This window comes from Cajanus cajan, chromosome 3, assembly GCF_000230855.2.
Source record: "Cajanus cajan strain Asha chromosome 3, NIPB_CcT2T_4, whole genome shotgun sequence".
NCBI classification, from domain to species: Eukaryota; Viridiplantae; Streptophyta; class Magnoliopsida; order Fabales; family Fabaceae; genus Cajanus; species Cajanus cajan.
In genome coordinates, this window is record NC_138519.1 from 66606616 (window position 1) to 66629503 (window position 22888).

A 22888-nucleotide genomic window follows, 5' to 3' on the forward strand; every position below is an offset into this window, starting at 1 on the left:
ATTAATTAAACTATTTTCAATAGTCTTAATAAATTAAATATTTGCTGGTACACTATAAAAGCAATTTTTTTACGTATAAAAAAGTATATAAAGGTACAAATTACATCTTTATTGCTAATATGTTAAATAATATCAACAAGTTATTAAATAAGTGTATACTTTATTTTTAAAAATACATCTTTTATATATATATAAAATATGTGCATAAAAGATAATTAAGAATCACACCCATTAATTTTCACAAATTCACAATTTTATTGACATTCGTCATAGAACGTGTTGGTGATAGTCCAATTTGTAGTTGATCATAACCTTTTTATATATGGAGAGTATAATGACACTTAATATAGAAAAAAAAATTCTATGACAGGTGAAATAATAATTGTTATAAAAGTGTTTTGAAATTTCAGAAAACATAATTCACATTTTTCAACTCTAAACTCTTGTTTTTGGTTTTTTTGTCTTTCCCTTTTCTTTGTTCTCCTCCTCTTCACACATTTAGGAAAATTATTTCCCTCTTTTTCTTTCATTTTTCTTTTGCATTTTTTTCTTTTTGGTTTCTTTCCCTTTCCCTTTTCTTTTGCTTTGATAGTGTGGTGGTTTGGAAGCAAACATAATGGTGGAAGTTGTAACAGCTAGGACACACCGAAATGAGATGGATATAGAAATTGTATAGTTGAGGATGACTTAAAAGATTTAATTTGTACTACTTATACTAACAAGATGTATTTACTTTTTGATAATTTATCTCATAAGAACTCCATAATTAAATGTGTTTGATTTAGAGTAATTTAGAGATGGATGACCTTCTAGAATATTTTCTCAAAAAGTATGCAAGTGAGGACAAAATATATTAAAAAGTCTTGTGTTGGTTTGTGAGATTAGTTGTTGATCCTAGAGGCGGACAAGTATCTTAGAAAAGGCTACCCACAAAGAGTTTTGACCAATGAAGGATTCTGATCAACGAGAATTTGTGTGAAATATCACCGTGTAAAGTGCTGTGGGGTGGAGTCGCTGAGACATCAAAGCTAAAGGATGTTATAAAAGTAACAAATGTGGTGACGATAATGACTTTTTTTTTTTTTAGGTTCGTTCCTGGAGTGACTAATCTCCTCTCTACGTTGGAGGCACCTCAAAAGGTGGGATAGCTGGCCCCAAGATTTAACGCGGCTGCATACACAAGGCAGGATTCGAACCCCTGACCTTGCTTAAGTCTTGTGTTGGTTTGTGAGATTAGTTGTTGATCCTAGAGGCGGACAAGTATCTTAGAAAAGGCTACCCACAAAGAGTTTTGACCAATGAAGGATTCTGATCAACGAGAATTTGTGTGAAATATCACCGTGTAAAGTGCTGTGGGGTGGAGTCGCTGAGACATCAAAGCTAAAGGATGTTATAAAAGTAACAAATGTGGTGACGATAATGACATTTTTTTTTAGGTTCGTTCCTGGAGTGACTAATCTCCTCGCTACGTTGGAGGCACCTCAAAAGGTGGGATAGCTGGCCCCAAGATTTAACGCGGCTGCATACACAAGGCAGGATTCGAACCCCTGACCTTGCTTAAGTCTTGTGTTGGTTTGTGAGATTAGTTGTTGATCCTAGAGGCGGACAAGTATCTTAGAAAAGGCTACCCACAAAGAGTTTTGACCAATGAAGGATTCTGATCAACGAGAATTTGTGTGAAATATCACCGTGTAAAGTGCTGTGGGGTGGAGTCGCTGAGACATCAAAGCTAAAGGATGTTATAAAAGTAACAAATGTGGTGACGATAATGACTTTTTTTTTTTTTAGGTTCGTTCCTGGAGTGACTAATCTCCTCGCTACGTTGGAGGCACCTCAAAAGGTGGGATAGCTGGCCCCAAGATTTAACGCGGCTGCATACACAAGGCAGGATTCGAACTCCTGACCTTGCTTAAGCGTGGATCAACCCTTACCGCTGAACCACACGCTTGGGGTTCGATAATGACTTTAATAAGCAATTACTTTACCACACAATTTTTGAATTTATATTCTCAAAGGAATATTTGTTGAGAGTTTTTCAACCACTAAGTCTTATAACCATTCATCTTCGGTGCAATAAATTTTGACTCAATTATTTGTTTATGTCCAATACTACAACCAAGTGTAGTGAGAAAATAATAGTGTATTTTATCTCATTTGAATTCAAGACCTAATTAACCATCATTGTATTTTTTTTAATACCATAAAAATTCCACACTGTTAAATATTATAACTTATGGGACCTTCTAATTAGCATCTCATGTTATCTAATTTTTTTTTTCTAAAATGAAGAAATCACACTTTACACTATAACCAAATAAAATTACTTAGAATTGTTAACTATTTTTTCCAATTGGAAAACGTATACTAAAAAATCAATTTATTTTTTTAAAAATATAATAATATTTACGTCATTCAAAATATATTTAGTTTTAATTTTTAATATATAAAATTATTTTCCTTATACAAATAACAAATAATTAATATAACAAATTAAATAACACATCATATTATTCATACAATATCAATATATAGAATACATATTATGGATAAGCTAAATTAGTTGATTTATCATCAACATGTTTAGAAAATCCTTTCCATAAACAAGCAATAATTTCATTGGGATTATGTGGTCGACACATATATCCTAAAAATATTTTTAGGACTTCTTTCAATCTTGGTATACAATTCAATTGGTCCAACTCTACAAAATTCTTTATACACGTCAACATATAATCTACACTATTATCATTCAAAAGTTGAAAAAAATTATAATCAATATCATTATCTTCCTCACAGTGTACAAGATGTTAGTAATGAGCTTCTTTTATATTCTCAATGCTTGTTATACCAATGACTTCTTTAATTTTGTATAATTCAACAACTCTAACAAAATTCCTTCATCAATCCTAAAAAAAAAAATTAAGAATTTCACGTTTATATGTAATTCCTCAAGTATTGATGCTATTACAGTGATGATAGCTCAAGAATGAAGAAGAAGCAAAATGAAATATTGTTGCAATTGTATTTAGGGAATGAGGAAAATCTAATAATGAAAATACCAGGCTACCCCTTAAATACATGAGACTAAGAAGGAACAGACTAACCAACTAATCAATGACTAACCAAAATAAAACTAACTAAAATATATATTTACAGCATAAATATAATTATATAATCTAATACCCCCCCTTCAAGATGGCAAGAAAATGTTGTCTATAGCCATCTTGGAGATGATGCTAAGAAAGGCAGTCTTGGGTAAGGCTTTAGTGAAAACATCCGCAAGTTGGTGATATTTTCTGACATGGATCAGTTTGATGACGCCTTTGGTAACCTTATCTCGGATGAAGTGGAGGTCAATCTCGAGATGTTTTGTTCTCTCATGAAAAGTTGGATTGGAAGCAATGTGAATGGCAGCTCTATTGTCACAGTAGACCAAGGCAAATGGTGTGTTGATGTTGAATTCAGTTAACATGTTATTCAGCCAAGTAATTTCACTGGATACAGAAGATAAGGCCCTGTATTCTGCCTCTGCAGATGATTTACTCACTGTTTTCTGTCTTTTGGATTTCCAAGAGATTAAGGAATTCCCTAGGAAAATACAGAAGCCAGTTGTGGACTTTCTGCTGTCAAGACAAGATCCCCAATCTGCATCTACATAGGCATGCAATCTGGTATCTGAATCAGATTTGAATAAGATCCCCTGTCCGGCAGTATGCTTGAGGTACCTAAGTAACAAATTAGCTGCATTCATATGATCAGTATATGGGTTAGAAACGAATTGACTTAGCTTGTGCATAGCAAAACAAATGTCATGCCTGGATACAGTCAAGTATAGAAGTCTGCCAATTAGCCTTCGGTATTTTCCAGGATCAGATAGCTTTGTGCCGGAATCTGCTTTGAGTTTCAAATTTGATTCCATTGGGAGCGATGAAGGCTTGCAGCCCAACATTCCACAATCTTCTAGGATTGACATGGTGTAGTGCCTTTGACACATAAATATTCCTTCCTTGGATTTGGATAATTCTAATCCAAGAAAGAATTTGAGATCTCCAAGATCTTTTAGCCTGAAATATTTTTGTAAAAGAGTTTTTGTTTGTGAAATGACATCATTGCTTGGACTAGCAAGAACAATGTCATCCACATACACCAAAACAGCAATGAAATTGGATTTTGTGCCTTTGGTGAATAAGGAATAATCAAATTTTGATTGTTTATAACCATAAGATAATAAAATAGTGCTGAATTTGGTAAACCAGCTTCTTGAAGCCTGTTTAAGGCCATATATAGACTTATTGAGTTTACAAACAAGCGGAGTCGGTATGGTACTTACAATATTATGAGTATAGCCTTGAGGAATTTGCATAAAGATTTCTTCCTCAAGGTTACCATTTAAAAAAGCATTATTGATATCTAATTGAGCTAAATGCCAATGGTGAGAAGCAGCTAAGGACAAGAGTAACCTGAGTGTGGTAATTTTCGCCACAGGAGAAAAGGTTTCTTGAAAGTCAAGGCCATACTGTTGAGTGAATCCCCTAGCAACAAGTCTGGCTTTGTGTTTGGCCACCGTTCCATCAGAGTTCAACTTAAGTTTGAAGAGCCACTTACAGCTAATTGGTTTCTTTTCTGGAGGAAGAGGCACCACATCCCAAGTATGATTGACTTCCATGGCAACTAATTCATCAGAAATAGCTTGCTTCCAGGATGTGTACTTGATGGCTTGAGCATAAGTTTGTGGTTCAAAATGTTCTGAAATTTGACAAATATAATGTCTATGAGAATTGGATAGCTTGGAATAATCTAGGTAATTTTGGATAGGATAGGCAGTGATAGCCGAATCAGTGACATTATAACAATGATAGTCACTAAGGTATCTTGGGGGATTAGTAGCCCTGTCGGATCTTCTAGGAGGGGGGTGTGCCTCTGTGGGAGTTTGTGTGTCAGTCATGGTAATGTTGTTGGGAACAGCGGAAGGAGAGATGTGGTCATCACTAACATCTGAAACAGAAGAGTTAGTAATATTGGGAGTAACAAAAAAAATTCGTATTATCATTGTCATGACTGGTTATAGGTGGAGTTTTGAACGGGAAAATATGTTCAAAAAATTTAACATCTCTAGAAATGAAGATTTGTTTAGTGGAAAGATCAAGGAGTCTATAACCTTTGTATCCCTTGGGGTAACCAAGGAAAATAGCAGCAGTGGCCCTGTGACTGAATTTGTGCCTGCTAGATAATAAAGTAGATGCATAGCATAAAGATCCAAAAACCTTGAAATCGGCATAGTTAGGTAGCTTAGCATACAAGATTTCAAAAGGTGACTTAGAATTCAGAACAAGGCTAGGAGTTCTATTCATAAGAAAGACAGCAGTTTTGACACACTCACCCCAAAATTTTAATGGAACATTGGATTGAAACATCAAGGCACGGGCAATATTAAGGATGTGCAAATGTTTCCTTTCAACCACACTATTTTGTTGTGGTCGTTCTACACAAGAGTATTGATGAATAATACCTTTCTTTGAGAATAAATCATTGAAAGCAAGTTCTTTAGCATTGTCAGATCTAAAGGTTTTAATAGTCTTATTAAATTGGGTTTCAATGAAAGATATGAATTGGGGTATAACAACAACACAATCAGATTTATGCTTTAATAAGAAGATCCAAGTAAACCTACTTTTATCCTCAACAAGAGTTAAAAAATATTTAAAACCATCATAAGTATGTTCCCTAAAAGGCCCCCAAATGTCAGCATGCAGTAAATCAAACAGATTAGGACTAAAATGATTGGGGTTAGGGAAAGGAAGTCTATTTTGCTTGGATAATTGACAAGTGCTACAATGAAAATGTGGATCAGCAGAAGACAAAACAGTTTTACTAGCAATCAAATTGTACACATTAATAGGAATATGGCCAAGCCTTTTGTGCCAAATATCATAAGAAACAAGGTTACAATAGTCAGTGGTATTGAGAGAAAATTTTGACATAGGAAAATCAAAAAACAGTAATCCTTGGTCCTGCTTAGCAGTGCCAATCCTCCTCATTGTCGTGAGGTCCTGAAGCACAAAACTGTTAGATTGCATAGTGAACTGAAATTGATTTTCATTGATCAATTTAAGAAGGGAAAGTAGATTAAACCGAAATGATGGTATGAATAACACATTGTGCAAATGGATGTCGTGATTTAAACGAATACTACCTATTCCTAAAACTTTTACCTTTGTGGAGTTAGGCAGCATAACATAAGAATCAGATAAAGAAGTGTATGAATGATACATGTTTCTGTGGCAACAGATATGAGATGTGGCCCCTGAATCAATAACCCACCTATAATGAGAATGATGCATCAGTAAACTAGTGTTCATACAAATACCTGACACATTTGTAGGAGCAGCTTCAGCAGGATTGTTAAGCTGTATTTGATTGGTGAGGAAATTGATTAATTGCTGGCATTGGGCAGGTGTTAAATGGTCAGATTTGTTCTGATCGGAAGATTCAGGGTTGTCAAGAACCTGATTAGCAACGTGAACTTGCTTGTTCTTAGAGAAGTAATTAGGAGGATATCCTACAAGTTTATAACATTTGTCTTTTGTGTGGCCCATTATACCACAATGTGCACATTTAGGCCTTTCCCTTTTATAGGTTTTATTATGATCAGCAGCAGCAGAATTGTTAGAGGAATGAACAAGAAAAGCCATACTATCAGAGTTTACAGAGGCAGTATGAGTTATAGCAGTACCAATCTCTCTCTGTGTTTCTTCTTGAAGAATTAAAGAAAAGACATTACTAATTGGAGGTAAGGGATCAGATAAAAGAATCTGGCCACGAATTTGAGAAAAGGAATCGTTCAGCCCCATCAAGAAAGACATTACATATTCTGATGCATTGTATTCTTGAAGATGTTGTAAGCCACCACAGGTGCATGGAAATGAGGGTTTGTATCCCGACAACTCCTCCCAAATGGACTTCAATTTCGTGTAGTAGGTGCTCACATCATCAATTCCTTGTTGGAGAGACATAAGTTGTCTCCTAAGCTGAAATATTCGAGGGCCATTTTTCCTGGAGAACCTGGTTTTCAAATCGTCCCAAATTTCTTTTGCTGTGTTTGCAAACAAAATACTGGTTATGATATCTTTTGAAACAGAATTATAAAGCCAAGAGATAACCAGATTGTTCCCACGAATCCACGCAGGATATGTAGGATGATCAGCGGCAGGTTTGGGAAGGGAACCATCAACGAACGGAATCTTGTTCTTGACGGAAAGAGCCACCAACATGGCACGACTCCAGGTTGTGTAATTTTTGTTGTCAAGTGGCTGAGAGGTGAGAACAAGGCCAGGGCCATCGGAATGGTGAAGAAAAAGGGGATGGGTTGGATCTAGGGTAGGGTCTTTGGAGGGTTCTGCCATGGGAGCAAGAAACCACAGGTCCAAGAAAAAAAGAAAGGTAATGGGAGGATCAAAAAGTGTAATTATATCCCTCTGATACCATATTGATGCTATTACAGTGATGATAGCTCAAGAATGAAGAAGAAGCAAAACGAAATATTGTTGCAATTGTATTTAGGGAATGAGGAAAATCTAATAATGAAAATACCAGGCTACCCCTTAAATATATGAGACTAAGAAGGAACAGACTAACCAACTAATCAATGACTAACCAAAATAAAACTAACTAAAATATATATTTACAGCATAAATATAATTATATAATCTAATATCAAGAACCACCTATTATATCACCTCTGAAAAATACAAATGTAAGTATTGACTATGTAATCACATGAGAATCCATAATAAACAAGCATAACGGGAAGAGGGGTATATATAAGACTCATGTTACTATAGGCCATGCCGTCCAAAAATAATTTTTTATTTTAATTTTGGTTGCTATGCCTATGATCCATATGATCCATAGCTACTTTAATTTTTTTTAAGACGTTATAGGCCATAATTAATGACAAAAATAAAAATAAAAATAAAGTAGTTATAGGTCATAACGACGATAATTAAAAAAATTAAGTGGAACCAGGTGAAAATAACTAATAGTGACATCAGTGAAATTATCATTAACTGTAACGATTTCAATATAACTAAACTAAAGTCAACCAATTTTTTTTAAAAAATCATGTCATCTGAGTCAATATAATCCATAACAACATTGTATTAAATCATCTCAAAAACATAAATAACTTAAAAATAACTTTATTAATTTAAGTAATTCTACAATAAAGTCCGCTTTTACACATGGATAAAAAAAACATTTTTCATTCGTTATAGCATTAATCCCGTCTCTTGGATAACATTTTCCCCTGATTATTTTAGTAAGGATGGCTCGCAACATGATGGTAGAGAAAAAGTCCAAAGTTTATTATCTCTCAAACAAATCTTGTTTTCTATATTGTGATACAAAATAAGATATGTGTATATATATACAAATATAAGAAAACAACAGCAAAAAAAATCTCAAATTATGCGTTAAAAAATTTAAAATAGTGAAAAAAAGGAAAAATAGTACTTTCTATTTTAGATGAAGATTATAGTGAGATAAGAATTAAATAATAGAGGAATAGAAGTTGGATTGGATAAAACACATAAATGTAATATAAAGGATAAAGGGAGATTAATAGAAAATAGAATTGTAGAGAAATTCACATGCAAAATAGATTAGCAAATTCTAAATTATATGTGAAAAAAATTGAGAAAAAAAAAGAAAGAAAAAAAATAGTGCCTTGTAATTATGATGATAATTGCATTAGAATGAAAATTGGACAATAAAAAAAATAAGACATGAAATTAATATAGTGCAAAAAAAAAAAGAAATATACAGGATAAAGAAAAAATGTAACAAAAGGTAGAAGTGCAGAAAAATTAACACATAAATAAATATGATAATATGTTATATATCATTATATGACAATGTAAAGTTATGTCGCTCAAAATTTTAATTTTTTTACTAAATTAATTTCTTATAACATAAAATGTCATTATATTCATATTTGCAAAAATTAAAACACTGATCTTATGAAAAATTATATTGACAACTTTCTAAAGGATTAATATATTAATCAATAAACCCTTTTTAAAATAGTAATATAACATTTAAAATTTTTAAAAACATAATTTAATTTGATGAAAAAATATATAAAAAATTAGCTAGTATGTTCTGAAGTAACCAGCAGAAATGGTTACTCCATTTTTCTCCAAAATAAACCACGTTACTATCTATCCTATTTAGTATTTAATAATAAGCTCGAGGATCGCGTGGCGTAAAGATGAGATCTAGCATGCATTGGCCTCGCCATAGCCAAATGACACATTTACATATACTACAAAAAAAATAATAAAAAATGAATAATTTAATAATAACCCGTGCAAAACGCGACATCAAAGTTCCACTATAACGAGAACAAGTGGTAATAGCAATACCCACATTATTCTCAGTATCCATCGTTTGTCCTTAGAAACACAGCATGGGCATCGACCATGGCGAGCTTCACGTGTTATTCTTCCCCTTCCCAGCAAACGGTCACATCATACCCTGCGTTGATCTGGCGAGAGTCTTCGCCTCAAGAGGAGTGAAAAGCACCATAGTCACCACTCCCCTCAACGTGCCCCTCATTGCACGAACCGTAGGGAAAGCCAGCATCCAAATCCGAACCCTCAAGTTCCCCTCACCGGAGGAAACCGGCTTGCCCGAAGGCTGCGAGAATTCCGACTCCGCGCTCTCCCCCGACAAGATCATCGCCTTCCTCAAAGCCACGCTGCTCCTGCGGGACCCACTTGAACATCTCTTGCAACAGGAACACCCCACCTGCCTTGTCGCCGACATGTTCTTCCCGTGGGCCACCCACTCCGCCGCCAAGTTCGGGATTCCGAGGATCGTCTTCCACGGCCTCGGCTTCTTCCCTCTCTGCGTGTTGGCCTCCGTGCGACAGTACAAGCCTCAAGACAAGGTTTTCATCGGTTACTTCATGAGTTTAAACATGTTTCATCCTCTTATTCTATAATATAGGACTTAATTTGTCTCAACATGTTTCCTAGTACATGTTTCATCTTCTTATTCCATAACGTAGGATTTTAATTTGTTTGTATCTTAACGGGTTTCATTCTCTTTTTCTGACGATATAACAGGTTTCTTCGTACACCGAGCCCTTCGTGGTTCCGAATCTCCCCGGAGAAGTAACGCTGACGAAGATGCAGCTTCCGCAGACTCCAAAGGACGACGAGGTCTTCACCCAGCTCTTGGAAGAGGCCAACGAGTCGGAGCTGAAGAGCTTCGGCGTCATCGCCAACAGCTTCTACGAGCTCGAACCGGTTTACGCGGAGCACTACAGAAACCACCTCGGGAGAAGAGCGTGGCACTTGGGACCGGTTTCTTTGTGCAACAGGGACACGGAGGAAAAGGCTAGTAGAGGAAGAGAAGCCGCGATCGACGAACACGCGTGCTTGAAGTGGCTCGACTCCAAGGAAAAAGACTCGGTTGTTTACGTTTGCTTCGGTAGCATGACATCGTTCGGCGAGGCCCAGCTTAGGGAAATAGCGATGGGTTTGGAGGGTTCGGGGCAGAATTTCATATGGGTGGTGAAGAAAGGGTCGAGTGAGAAGGTAGAATGGTTGCCAGAAGGGTTTGAAGAAAGAGTTGAAGGTGGAGGGAAGGGGTTGATCATAAAGGGTTGGGCGCCGCAAGTGATGATTTTGGAGCATGAAGCGGTTGGGGGGTTTGTGACTCATTGTGGGTGGAATTCGGCGTTGGAAGGGGTGTGTGCGGGGGTGCCGATGGTGACGTGGCCCATGTACGCGGAGCAGTTTTACAATGCAAAGTTTTTGAACGACGTGATTAGGATTGGTGTGGGTGTTGGGGTGCAAACGTGGATTGGGATGATGGGAGGGGTGGCTGTGAAGAAGGAGGTGATAGAGAATGCTGTGAAGAGGATAATGGTGGGAGAGGAAGCACAGGAAATGAGGAACAGAGCCAAGGAGCTTGCCCTCATCGCCACAAAGGCTGTCCAGGAAGGAGGATCGTCTTACTCCGATTTCAACTCTTTAATTCACGATTTGAGCTTGCATGCACATTGATGTGTACACAAACTTGTTAATTTCCAATGTCATGATCCTTTTGTTTTGTGCTGAATGTTTATCACATATATACTTCTTTCCTACCACCATCTTTACTAATGATACATCACTGTTCATTTACACGATTGATAATGTCTCTTTTAACTAAAATTGTTTAGGGTTTACTTTCTACTAATATTGTAATTAAAAAAAATCTTTATTAATAATGTCCGGTTAATGGTTGTTATTATATTTAATTTATCCTTACATATTAAATTCTTATTTTAATCTTAATTTAGAAGGTTAACTCTTTAGAATGGGTACTAGCTAGTAGTGTAGAATCCGTTAATGAAGATTTTGAAATGTAAGTTCCATGATTTTCTACCCAAGTTGGACTTAAAAAAAACATTACACTTGATGAAGGTAGAGAAAACCCAGACTTGTGTTTCTCGCAAGATGAATGAGGCATTCGTCTTGGGCTCCTTCCGCATTCTTAATTTTATTCATTTTATATGAACGTTTTTTATTATATGAAAACTTAAATTGTTTTATTATATGAAACAGTGGCCTTGTTCAAGACAACAGGATGGGGTGAATCAGATATTAAATTTCTTCCCCTAGGATCTTGATTCTTTCTTAGTTTTTTTTTTTCTCTCTAAAATCAATTGATAATTACAATTATGAATTCAATTAATTAGCCAAAGAAATGGACTCTTTATAAATCTTGCTGAATGAATAAGAGAATATCAAGATGGATGCAAGTTACAAATATTACTAGTATAAAAAACATTTTTAAAATCAATATTTTAAAATTGATTAAAAAGGAATTGATTTCAAATGTGATGCGATGATATTTTTATAAATAATATTACCATTTTTAAAAATCGATTAAAATTTGATTGATTTTAAAAGTGTTTTCAAAATTGATTAACCTTTAACCGGTGTTATTTGTAATACTTTAAAAGTTCTTTGAAATCTAATTCTATATATTATATAAAATTAGTTGTTCAAGAAAAATTTTAATTGTCCTGTTCTAAATAGGATATAAGTCTCCCTCTTTCTCAGTTATGTTTTGTCTCTTTTCTGTCGCACTCCCCACTTCGTCGTCGTCGTCATGTCTTCATCACCATCTCCGTTTTCTCAAACTGTTGCGCCCAACCTTCCCCACAACTCTCTCTTTCGCACCTTTCTTTCTCCCTCTTCACCTTGGTGGCCAACCCTATCATTCTCCCTCGTATTCGCTATTGTCGCCGCCCCTTGCGTTCTACTATGAAAGGTATGTGTTCCGCCCTTCTCTCTCCCTCGTCACTTTGGTCCCCAATTGTCATTTTGATGATTTTGTATCCTCCCCTATCCATTGATTTTGGTTGGTTTTAAGATTTGATGATGTTGATTTTGGTTCACTATTGTTGGCTATCCTTAGTTCTATATATGTTCTATTTATGATGTTGATTAATTTTATTTTAAAATGTATTTTAGTTGTATATATCCTTGGTTGTATTGTGGCTCTTTTGATTGTTTTTAACATATGCAATATTAGAGGTGTTTGATCAAATTAATGCCTCAAATAAAAAAATTGTATTGTTTTTTTTTAGTATTGTTTGAATAATTCTATTTTTAGTTGATGTGTTTGTAAGATAATTATGTCTTGTGTGAGAAATCTGTGTTGTATAAATGGACTGATAAATAAATAGTTAAATAATTACGGATTAAATCATAAATGGGCTTAATAGAACAGTTTTGAGAATAATTGTTATTTGATGGAAATAATAATATTTAGGGGTTATAAATTTCCATTAATGTGAAATAAGGTCCACGCCCCTCACATAAAGTATTCTCTAAAACCCTAGCCATCACGAAAGATAGAGAGAGTAGAAAGAAAAGTCAAAGGGAGTGAAATCTTAGTTCTCTTCTCAAGAAGATCAAAACACTCTAAGGATCAAAGGAGATTTTCATTATAGAGAAAGGTACACACTTTCTTATTATTATGTGAGTATTATGAATTTCAAAGATCCTTTAATTGTCTATAATTGATGTATTAGAAAATTATAGAACTTACATGTGGTATCAGAGCAAGGTTTTTGAAATTGAATGATTCTCCGTGAATGATATGTGTTGTAAAATTGTATAATTCTCCATGAATGTTATATATATACATATATAACGATTTTGCAATGATCCAGAAGACATTTGTCAAATTAAGAAGTTTTAAGCATTTTTTTTTCTCACCGGAAGTGAGATAATTGTGCAACAATGAAAAATAAAATGATATTTTCTCACTGGAAGTGAGATAATTGTACGACAATGAAAATAAAAGAATATTTTCTCACCGGAAGTGAGATAATTGTGCAACAATGAGAATAAAAGAATATTTTCTCACCGGAAATGAGATAATTGTACGATAATGAAAATAAAAGAATATTTTTCTTACCGGAAGTGAGAAAATAATATGAAAAGTGAAAAGGAAAAGGATAGATAAAGAAACAAATATGATATAAATATTATATTTGATCCTTTGAGTACCACCAGAAGTGGAATAATTTTATCAATGTCATTGTTGCAATGTTAAATGATGTTTGGGACAATTATATACATATAAATCCCAATTCATATGAACCCTAATTTTATAAATTAGGAATTATGATTTAATTTTTCACTGCATGTTGTTTGTTTGGATCATGAATGAAATTCTTAATTTTGAATTATGATCAATACATTAAATCCCACATTATCGAAATCCTAATGGCATTCGCGTAAGCATTATTTTCTTGAAATCGAGTGATTGAAAGGTTTCCTTTTTTGAAATGCCTGAATTTGTATTTTAAATTGGAAAGAATTGATTTTTTCCTTTTAATCAAATTTTGGAATTCGTGACTGCGCATTTTACCCTTATATGTATTTCAACGTAGAAATTAATATTTCAAATTGGAAATAATTGATTTTTCCTTTTAATCAAATTTTGGAATTTGTGATTGAGCATGTTACCTTCATGTATTTCAACATAGAATTCCAATGTTTTCAATTTCTAAAGTATGAAATTTTTTTTATATGAAATTCATGAATGATTAAATTGGGACTAGTAAAGTTTTTTATTTACTTGGAATTAATTGTATGATGAATTTGTTAGTCACCAAAGTGGCCAAATTTTATATTTATTTAATTCCAAATCAATGGTGATTTAATTCAATTACTCATAGAATAATGGATGCTAAATAAAATAATTGTTTGTTTATGGGTATATTGAAATTCATTATTATAAGACATTTATGTATCACCCAAAGGTTGATTAGTTGTTCTCATAATTAATGAATATAATTGTGTGTGACTTATGTGTGCTATCAAATTATTTATATACCCAAAGGTATTAGATAATTTTAATTGGTGCATGTTTAGTTGCAAAATAATGATTAAATTTATTAACATCATTATGTTTGTATGTTGTGTGTTGATGTATCACCCAAAGGAGAGCATCAATATACTATTAATTGATGTTTGAATATATTATATGTGTAGCATGTATTTTATGTCTCAAAACACTCATGTGAAAATTTTATTATGTAGTATCTTCACTAAATTCTCTTGTAGTGTCTGTTCCGATTTTTAATGGGCTTAATTTCTATTACTGGAATGAACAAGTCCAATTTTATCTCGATGTATTAGATCTAGACCTTGCTATATTGGAAGAGAAGTCTGCTACTATTACTGACTCTAGTAGTAATGAAAAGAAATCCTATTATAAAGCTTGGGAAAAGTTTAACAGATTTTGCCTAATGTTCATGAGAATGATTGTTGCTGACAGTATTAAGACAACTCTTCCCAAAACTGAAAGTGCTAAAGATTTATGGGTTTTATGGGAGAGTGCTCTTAAACAACTGATAAGTCTTTTGCTGAGACACTAATGAGTACATTAACCACCATGAAATTTGATGGTTCACGTACTATGCATGAGCATGTTATTGAGATGACAAATATTGCAGTAAGACTTAAGTCTTTTGGAATGGCTATGAATGAAACTTCCTTGGAAATGTTCTCCTTTCAGAAAGGAAAAATACTTCATTACCTTTATAGATGACTATTCACGTTATGGTTATGTTTATCTATTGCATGAGAAATCTCAAGCAGTCGATGCCTTGGAAATTTACTTGAATGAAGTAGAAAGACAATTAGACAAAAAAGTGAAAGTTGTAAGATCTGATAGAGGTGGTGAGTATTATGGAAGATATAATGAAACTGGGCAACACCCAGGTCCATTTGCTAAACTTCTTCAAAAACGTGGCATTTGTGCTCAATATACAATGCTAGGTACACCACAACAAAATGGTGTATCAGAAAGGCATAATAAAACATTAATGGATATGGTTAGAAGTATGTTAAGCAATTCAACTTTACCCATATATTTGTGGATGTATGCCTTGAAAACTGCCATGTATTTGTTAAATAGGGTTCCTAGTAAGGTAGTTTCAAAGACACCTTTTGAACTGTGGACTGGTAGGACACCTAGTTTAAGGCACCTACATGTTTGGGGTTGTCAGGCAGAAATACGGATTTATAATCCACAAGAAAAGAAATTGGATGCAAGAACAATTAGTGGATATTTCATTGGTTATCCAGAAAAATCAAAGGGGTATATGTTTTATTGTCCTAATCATAGTATGAGAATTGTTGAAACTGAAAATGCAAAGTTCATTGAAAATGGTGAAGTCAGTGGGAGTACAATTTCACAAAAAGTGGAAGTCAAAGAAGTTAGAATGCGAGTTCCTTTGACTTATACCTCTGACAATAAAGTAAGTGTTTCTCTAACTGTTGTGTCAAACAACAATGAAGAAGAGCAACACAATAATGAACCCATGATTCATAATGAACCTATTGTAGAACAACCACAACAAATAGCATTAAGAAGGTCACAAAGAGAAAAAGGACCAACTATTTCAAATGACTATATGGTACATCTACATGAGTTAGAAACTGACTCAAGTATTAATGAGAATGATCTAGTTTCGTTTTCACAAGCTGTAAGTTGTGATAATTCTGAAAAATGGTTAAATGCCATGAAAGAAGAATTAAAATCTATGGAACAAAATGATGTTTGGGACCTTGTAGAATTGCTAGAAGGTTGCAAGAGAGTTGGTTGTAAGTGGGTCTTTAAGATTAAACGTGACTCTGATGGCAACCTTGAAAGATACAAGGCTAGACTTGTTGCTGGGGGTTTTACTCAAAAAGATGGCATTGATTACAAAGAGACTTTTTCACCTGACGAAAAGATTCCTTTAAAATTATCATGGCATTAGTATCCCATTATGACTTGGAGCTACATCAAATGGATGTGAAAACCGCCTTTCTAAATGGAAATTTGGAGGAGAATGTTTACATGGACCAATCAATGAGGTTCTCGGTTGAAGGAAAGGAACACATGGTGTGCAAATTAAAGAAATCAATATATGGACTTAAGCAAGCTTCCCGCCAATGGTATTTAAAGTTTAATGATACCATTGTTTGCTTTGGATTTAAAGAAAACATTGTTGATCGATGCATATATTTGAAGGTCAGTGAGAGTAAAGTTATACTTTTAATTCTGTATGTTGATGACATCTTGCTTACAACTAATGATCTTGGTCTTCTTTATGAGACTAAGAAGTTTCTCTCTAGTAATTTTGAAATGAAAGATATGGGCAAGGTGTTATATGATAGGAATAGAAATATTTCGAGATAGATCACAAGGACTGTTAGGCTTGTTTCAGAAAGCATCACTACAAGAAAATTTGAGATTACAGACGGCCGAAATTCGTGGCTAATCCCAAAAATCTGTGGGTAATAGTTCATTTTCGACGGATTATCGACGGACAACAATCCATCGGTAAATTGCTCGTCTGAAATATTTGCCGATAGATTATAATCCGTGGATAACTTTCCCACGGATGAATCCGTGAGAAATTACCCACGAATAAATCCGTGGGAAATTACCCACGATAAATCTGTGAAAAATTACCTACGGCTTTATCTTATAAGTAAATTAAGTATATATACCTACCTTAGTATTTCTAATAATATTTTATAAAAATTTGTTATGCTGAACCGCTTCTAATAAAAATTAATAACAATACTAATTTTGTAAAATTATTATTTTTATCTATTTATTAATTTTTGACATTTATTATGAAAAATAGAGAGGACTTAACTATTTATTATATGAGCAGTGAGAAATAAATTAGAAAAAATCTATTCCCTCCATCCAATTTCTTTAATATTAATAGTTTAAGGTCAATGCAAATATGGACTATCTCCAAGTTTGCAAATTACATTAACATCCTTTATTCTTTTAATGTTTACAATAATTTCTGTCATCAATTGCAATGTAATATTTTAAAAATAGTTAATTAGAATAATGTAATTTCTAAGGAGATGTTACCGCACGGAGTAAAAAAGTATAAGGTGTTTATTCAATTTCAAAAAATTCAAAAAAAATGTTGGTGTAATTTACTCATAAATAAAAAATGAGAGTATTTTTTGTCATAATTATAAGAAACCTGGACTCACTTTTATTGTATTACTAGTTACTGATTTTCTTTTACTCTTAATTTATTGTAAAGTTTACTAATGAGACAATTATTCATTTCTTTTTCTAATTGAATGAGTATCTTTGAAATAAAATTTAAATTTAAATCAAGAGTTAATTAGCTAGGGTTATAAGAGGAACCCAGTTGAACTTTGAAGCATACAGTTATATCATTTTTTATTTAGGATTATTGACATATAATATCATTTAGTTTATACAGAAATAGTTGGGGTTATTTATGTAAACGACCTCTTGTGTTATATTTCAATAAAATGGCCTAATTAGAGGAAGGAAATATGGTGCAAGTTACAAATGAGTAAGGGGCTTATACTACTCATCCCAGGCAGAATGGGAGATGCATCATAATATCATAGCATTCCATCAGTTATCCTTTCATAGTAAAATAGATGCCAAAATTCAAAACATTAGAAGAAAATAACACAATGGAATCAGGAAGTCTTCCTATTAACCAGAACCATTCAAAGAATCAATGGAAAGCCTTCCCATCTCTCTTTATAAAACCTAAATTTTTTTTCATTGGTCTCGAAAAGTTATTTTTTCAATGCATATACTTTATAAATATCAAGGATGCTAACTTGATGAGTACTCCCATTCAAGCATTTCACCGAAACCTTTTCTATATATTCTCTAGCTTCATGTCAAGTTTACACATACAGAAATGAGCAGCACCAAAACTCTTGGCAAAAGGAACAAAAACACTTATTGCAATATGAGTGGCATCAAATCTCTTTTTCATAAAGAATCCGAATAATTCACACAAAATATTCCAACTAATATCAATATTTTCTTGTTTGTCAACCCTAAACAATTTAATACTTTCACATTGCACACCTACCATCACATGACTAAACTATATACGTTTTCTGCAGTTATGGAACCTGCCTATTATCCCTCAAACAATTATCAACTGAGGAAGGCTGCTTGAAGAGCTCTTCTGCTTGAATGAATTCAGCATTCCAAAGCACAGCTGGATCCTTTGGAATGCTAGCCTGCACACTATACACCTGAACTGAGCAATCCCCATCAAATCTTGTTGTGCTTCTGCAAAAAGAGTTGGAAACAGTTTCATGTTAGTCCTATTTCCTCTGTTAGTAAGCAACATCATATCAAAGAATGAGACGCAAATTTTTTTTCTCTAAACCCATTCACAAACAATGTTTCTCAAAATGTAACTGAAATACTGAACAGATTAATTAGAGTGTATTTTCTCTCTTTTTAATTCGGCCAATTAAAATGCTAGGGTTTCGAAAACATGCTACAATCGAAATCAAACAAGGCAAATCTAACCGATTCAGGAACCAAACAAGGTGAATCAACAACACGAATCAAACACATTGCGAAAATATAACAAAAATAAACCGAAAAGTAGCAAAATCTAGGCTGAGGAGAGAATTAAAAGTTAACAATTAAGAAATGTAAACCGATGCAGAAGCAAAAAGAAGGCATATAGAATAGCTCAGAACCTGAGCTTGGTGAAGAACCACCGGTTCTTGCCGGTCTTGAAGCGGTCCTCGAGGCGCTTCTTGGTCTCCTTGAGGGCGGTGACCTTCTTATCCTTGGCGTGGAGGGCGTCGGGGGTGCTGGTAGTTGACCAACTTGAGGAAGGCCTTGACGCGGGACTTCTTGGCGGAGTCCTTCTTGATGACCTTGCAGTGGCCGTAGGGGCGCTCGCGCGTTCCCTCAGGGTTTCGATTGGGCCTGGACTCACGGTTCACCATTTCTAATGGGCCTGGCATCTAGTTTTAAAATACATAGGCTAATGATATATACACTTCCTATTTTTTATAACTACTCTCCTTTGTTTTATTTTTTTTTAAATTAAAATATTTATCATTTTTTTATTTTAAAAATTTTTAATTTTATATTTCTAATTTTCAATTTATTATTTTTTCTTTTCACACACCTCCTTCCTTCTCTTTTGGTAAAAATATTTATTAAATATATTAGTATTATATTAAATTTTTAAATCAATTTTAAATTTTATCTATACCTATTATAAAAAAGATATTAAGGTTATGTAATTATTTTTTGTCTCTACTTTTTAGTGGACCATTATATTTTTTGGATATAAAAAAAATTATATTCTCTCTAAATAACTACATATAATCTTCTAATATTCTATCTACATATCATTATTAGTGGCACAAAGTGATTCAACCCTCCTAGTATTTATGAAAATATTTAATTTTTAATATTTTTTATTTTTAGCAAAATTTATAGATAAAATCATTTAATATATATGTATATATATATATATATATATATGGTCTATATATTAAAGAGAATAAATTTTTTTACTCTAAAAGTAAGTCTACCTAGACTTATTCCGTTCAATAACTCATGTTCTATATCAAATTTCAACGATCTAACTGTTCAATTTAAAGTTCTTAATGCATAGATCAAATATGTAAATTGTTAGAAAATTTGAAAATCATTTGGTACTTCGTTTTATTAATTTGAATCAATGTATAAAATGATTCTATGATTATCTGTCAATTTGAATTAATGAAATGAAGTATCAAATGATTTTCAAATTTTCTAAAAATTTGCAGATTTGATCCATGCATTAAGAATTTTAAATTGAACACTTGGATCGTTAAAATTTAATGTTGAACATGAGTTATTGAATGGAGTAAGTCTAGGCAAACTTACTCTTTGAGTAAAAAGATCCCTCTTCATATATTAAATTAGTTTATCACATATCATTATATATATATATATATATATATATATATACTAGGAGAAAGAGGAAACAGACACTTTGTGTCTTCAAATCTTTTTAAAAGTAAAATAATTAAAAATTATTTATTTATTTCTTAAGAATTAAGGGTATAATTATCCATTATTTTTTAGACAAAAATCAGTTACAAGGTGACGTATATTTTCCTTTATCTATTACTATAGATAATCAAACAACTATATATTTAACTATTTTTCTTCCATTCATTTTCTCTGTCTTTATCTCTACTTTTTATATATAGATTCGTTGAAGTTTTAAATACTCATATTTATACTCGTTACTTGTATTTTACTGATTTACTTAAATATAAAATTTAGAAATCAATAAAATGCAAATTTAAGAAATGACTACAACTTGGAGAGATATTTTTAAATCAATCAGTTATTAAGAGCAAAAATAATTATTTAGTGTAATTATTTTAAATATAATGTTTTAAGTTTTATATAAAGAAGATTTAATCTAGAAAAAATTCCATTAACCCCTACTTGAAGTTTTTCTCAATGACGTCGTATATCTCTTCTCAAATTTTTAAGTGAGTATTAATTTTCTTATTTATTTATTTAAGTGGCACATACAACTACTTATATAAGATAATACTATTTACATACTATTAAGAGAAAATAATTTATTAATACAAATATCAATAATTAAATGAGATTTGATCTCTTATTTCATTTCAACTTTTTTGAAATATATTTTAAATATCATGCACACTATGATTTAAAAAATATATTAACTTTAGATGACATAGTGTTGGATGTAATTTAGAAATAAATGATAGACACATATATATGATTTGCATAACATAATTTAACTCTTTCCCCCTTATTTAATTAATAACGTTATTTTGAAAGAGATGATTGATTTTTAAAAATTAAAGAAAAGATATGTTATTCTTAAATTTGGACGTCATGTGTTGGTATTTTTCAAGATAATAAGTAAAAAAAAAACACATTTATGCTAATTAGTTTATAATTTATAATAACCTAAAGATATAATTATATATAGGTAAGCCATACCTCACTCACTCTGATTTATATTTATCTTATTCATTACAATATATTTATATTTTGAAAACACCCATATAATAATGAAAATATTATATAGTGCATTGTTGTGTGTATCGACGGGATCATGATTGCTTGCATTTGAAAAGCAATTGACTTATATTTTATTTAATAATTTCAGACAGATTTATGTCCGTCAGAAATTTACATTTTTCTTGTAGTGCATATATCAATAAAGTACTAGAGAGATTCAGGATGGAAAAGTGCTCAGCATCTCCCGTACCAATTCAAAAAGGAGATAAGTTTAGTCTCACTCAATGTCCTAAAAATGACTTGGAACGAAAAAAAAATGGAAGGAATTTCGTATGCATCAGTTGTTGGGAGTATCATGTATGCTCAGATCTATACTCGACCAAATATAAGTTTTGTAGCTGGAATGTTAGGAAGATATCAAAGTAATCCGGGAATGGAACATTGGAAAGTTGCAAAGAAAGTTCTGAGATACTTACAGAGAACAAAGTGTCACATGCTTACATATAAGAGATCTAATCACCTTAAGGTGATTGGATATTCAGACTCTGATTTTGCTCGATGTGTGGATTCAAGAAAATCCACTCTTGGCTATGTATTTCTCTTAGCTGGAGGAGCAATATCATGGAAAAGTGCAAAACAAACAGTTGTTGCTTCATCAACTATAGAAGCTGAATTTGTAGCATGTTTTGAGGCTACAATTCAGGCTAATTGGTTGAGGAACTTTATTTCAAGACTTGGAATTGTTAACAGTATTACTAAGCCGCTGAAAATGTATTGTGATAATTCTACAACAGTATTTTTTTTCTAAGAACGAAAAGTACTCTAAGGGTGCTAAACATATGGAATTAAAGTACTTTGCCGTGAAGGAGGAAGTTCAGAAACAAAGAGTGTCAATATAACATATTAGCACAGATCTTATGATAGTTGATCCTTTAACAAAGGAATTACCGCCCAAAACATTTATTAAGCATGTTAAAAATATGGGCATTATTGTTACTAATGATTGTTGAGTATCATGTTTATTTTATATTAAGTGATTGACATTTTGAGCTCATTAATGATATGTTTCTGAGTACCGGTTTTCTATGGTTTTATGCATATTTATGTTAGAGTAATGTAAACAGGTGTTATCTTGAATAAAAATATAAAGTTGGACCAAGTATGTGCTCCTTAGTAATGATCATATTAAGAAGAAGACTTGTTTGTAGTATATGGAAGGGACTATGTCGATTAAATTGATGTACAACTGTCATGACTCAAATTAATTCATATTTTTTAATTATGAAATTATGATGAACCCAATGTATAAAATGATTTAGTCATTTTAATGCACATTATGTTAATTTAATTAATTTATTTATTTGTCCATTATGAGAAATGTCACATGAGTCAAGTGGGAGAATGTAAGATAATTATGTCTTATGTGAGAAACATGTGATGTATAAAGGGACTAATACATAAATAATTAAATAATTACGGACTA

At 32.6% G+C, this 22888-nt stretch overlaps 1 protein-coding gene and 1 long non-coding RNA gene across 2 annotated transcripts; one reads left to right on the forward strand and one right to left on the reverse strand.

Annotated features, from left to right (window-relative positions):
• The first annotated feature begins 9412 nt into the window (after window positions 1-9412).
• LOC109816147 (putative UDP-glucosyl transferase 73B6) lies at window positions 9413-11127 on the forward strand. The gene is made up of 2 exons (XM_083071115.1): window positions 9413-9949; window positions 10128-11127. Exons 1-2 carry the CDS (start codon window positions 9467-9469, stop codon window positions 11070-11072), a joined length of 1428 nt encoding a protein of 475 aa, XP_082927241.1. The 5' UTR covers window positions 9413-9466; the 3' UTR covers window positions 11073-11127.
• Window positions 11128-18339: 7212 nt separating this feature from the next.
• Window positions 18340-19353, reverse strand: LOC145955851 (uncharacterized). The gene is made up of 2 exons (XR_014432579.1): window positions 19089-19353; window positions 18340-18666 (listed from the first exon to the last, which is right to left on the reverse strand). It is a non-coding gene; the product is annotated as an uncharacterized LOC145955851 (long non-coding RNA).
• Window positions 19354-22888: the final 3535 nt, after the last annotated feature.

Excerpts from the sequence above, each read along its gene's own strand:
- LOC109816147 (XM_083071115.1), top strand. The coding sequence starts at position 9,467 with ATGGGCATCGACCATGGCGAGCTTCACGTGTTATTCTTCCCCTTCCCA. Across the intron at positions 9,950-10,127 it reads AGTACAAGCCTCAAGACAAG|GTTTCTTCGTACACCGAGCC; the intron begins GTTTTCATCGGT and ends ACGATATAACAG.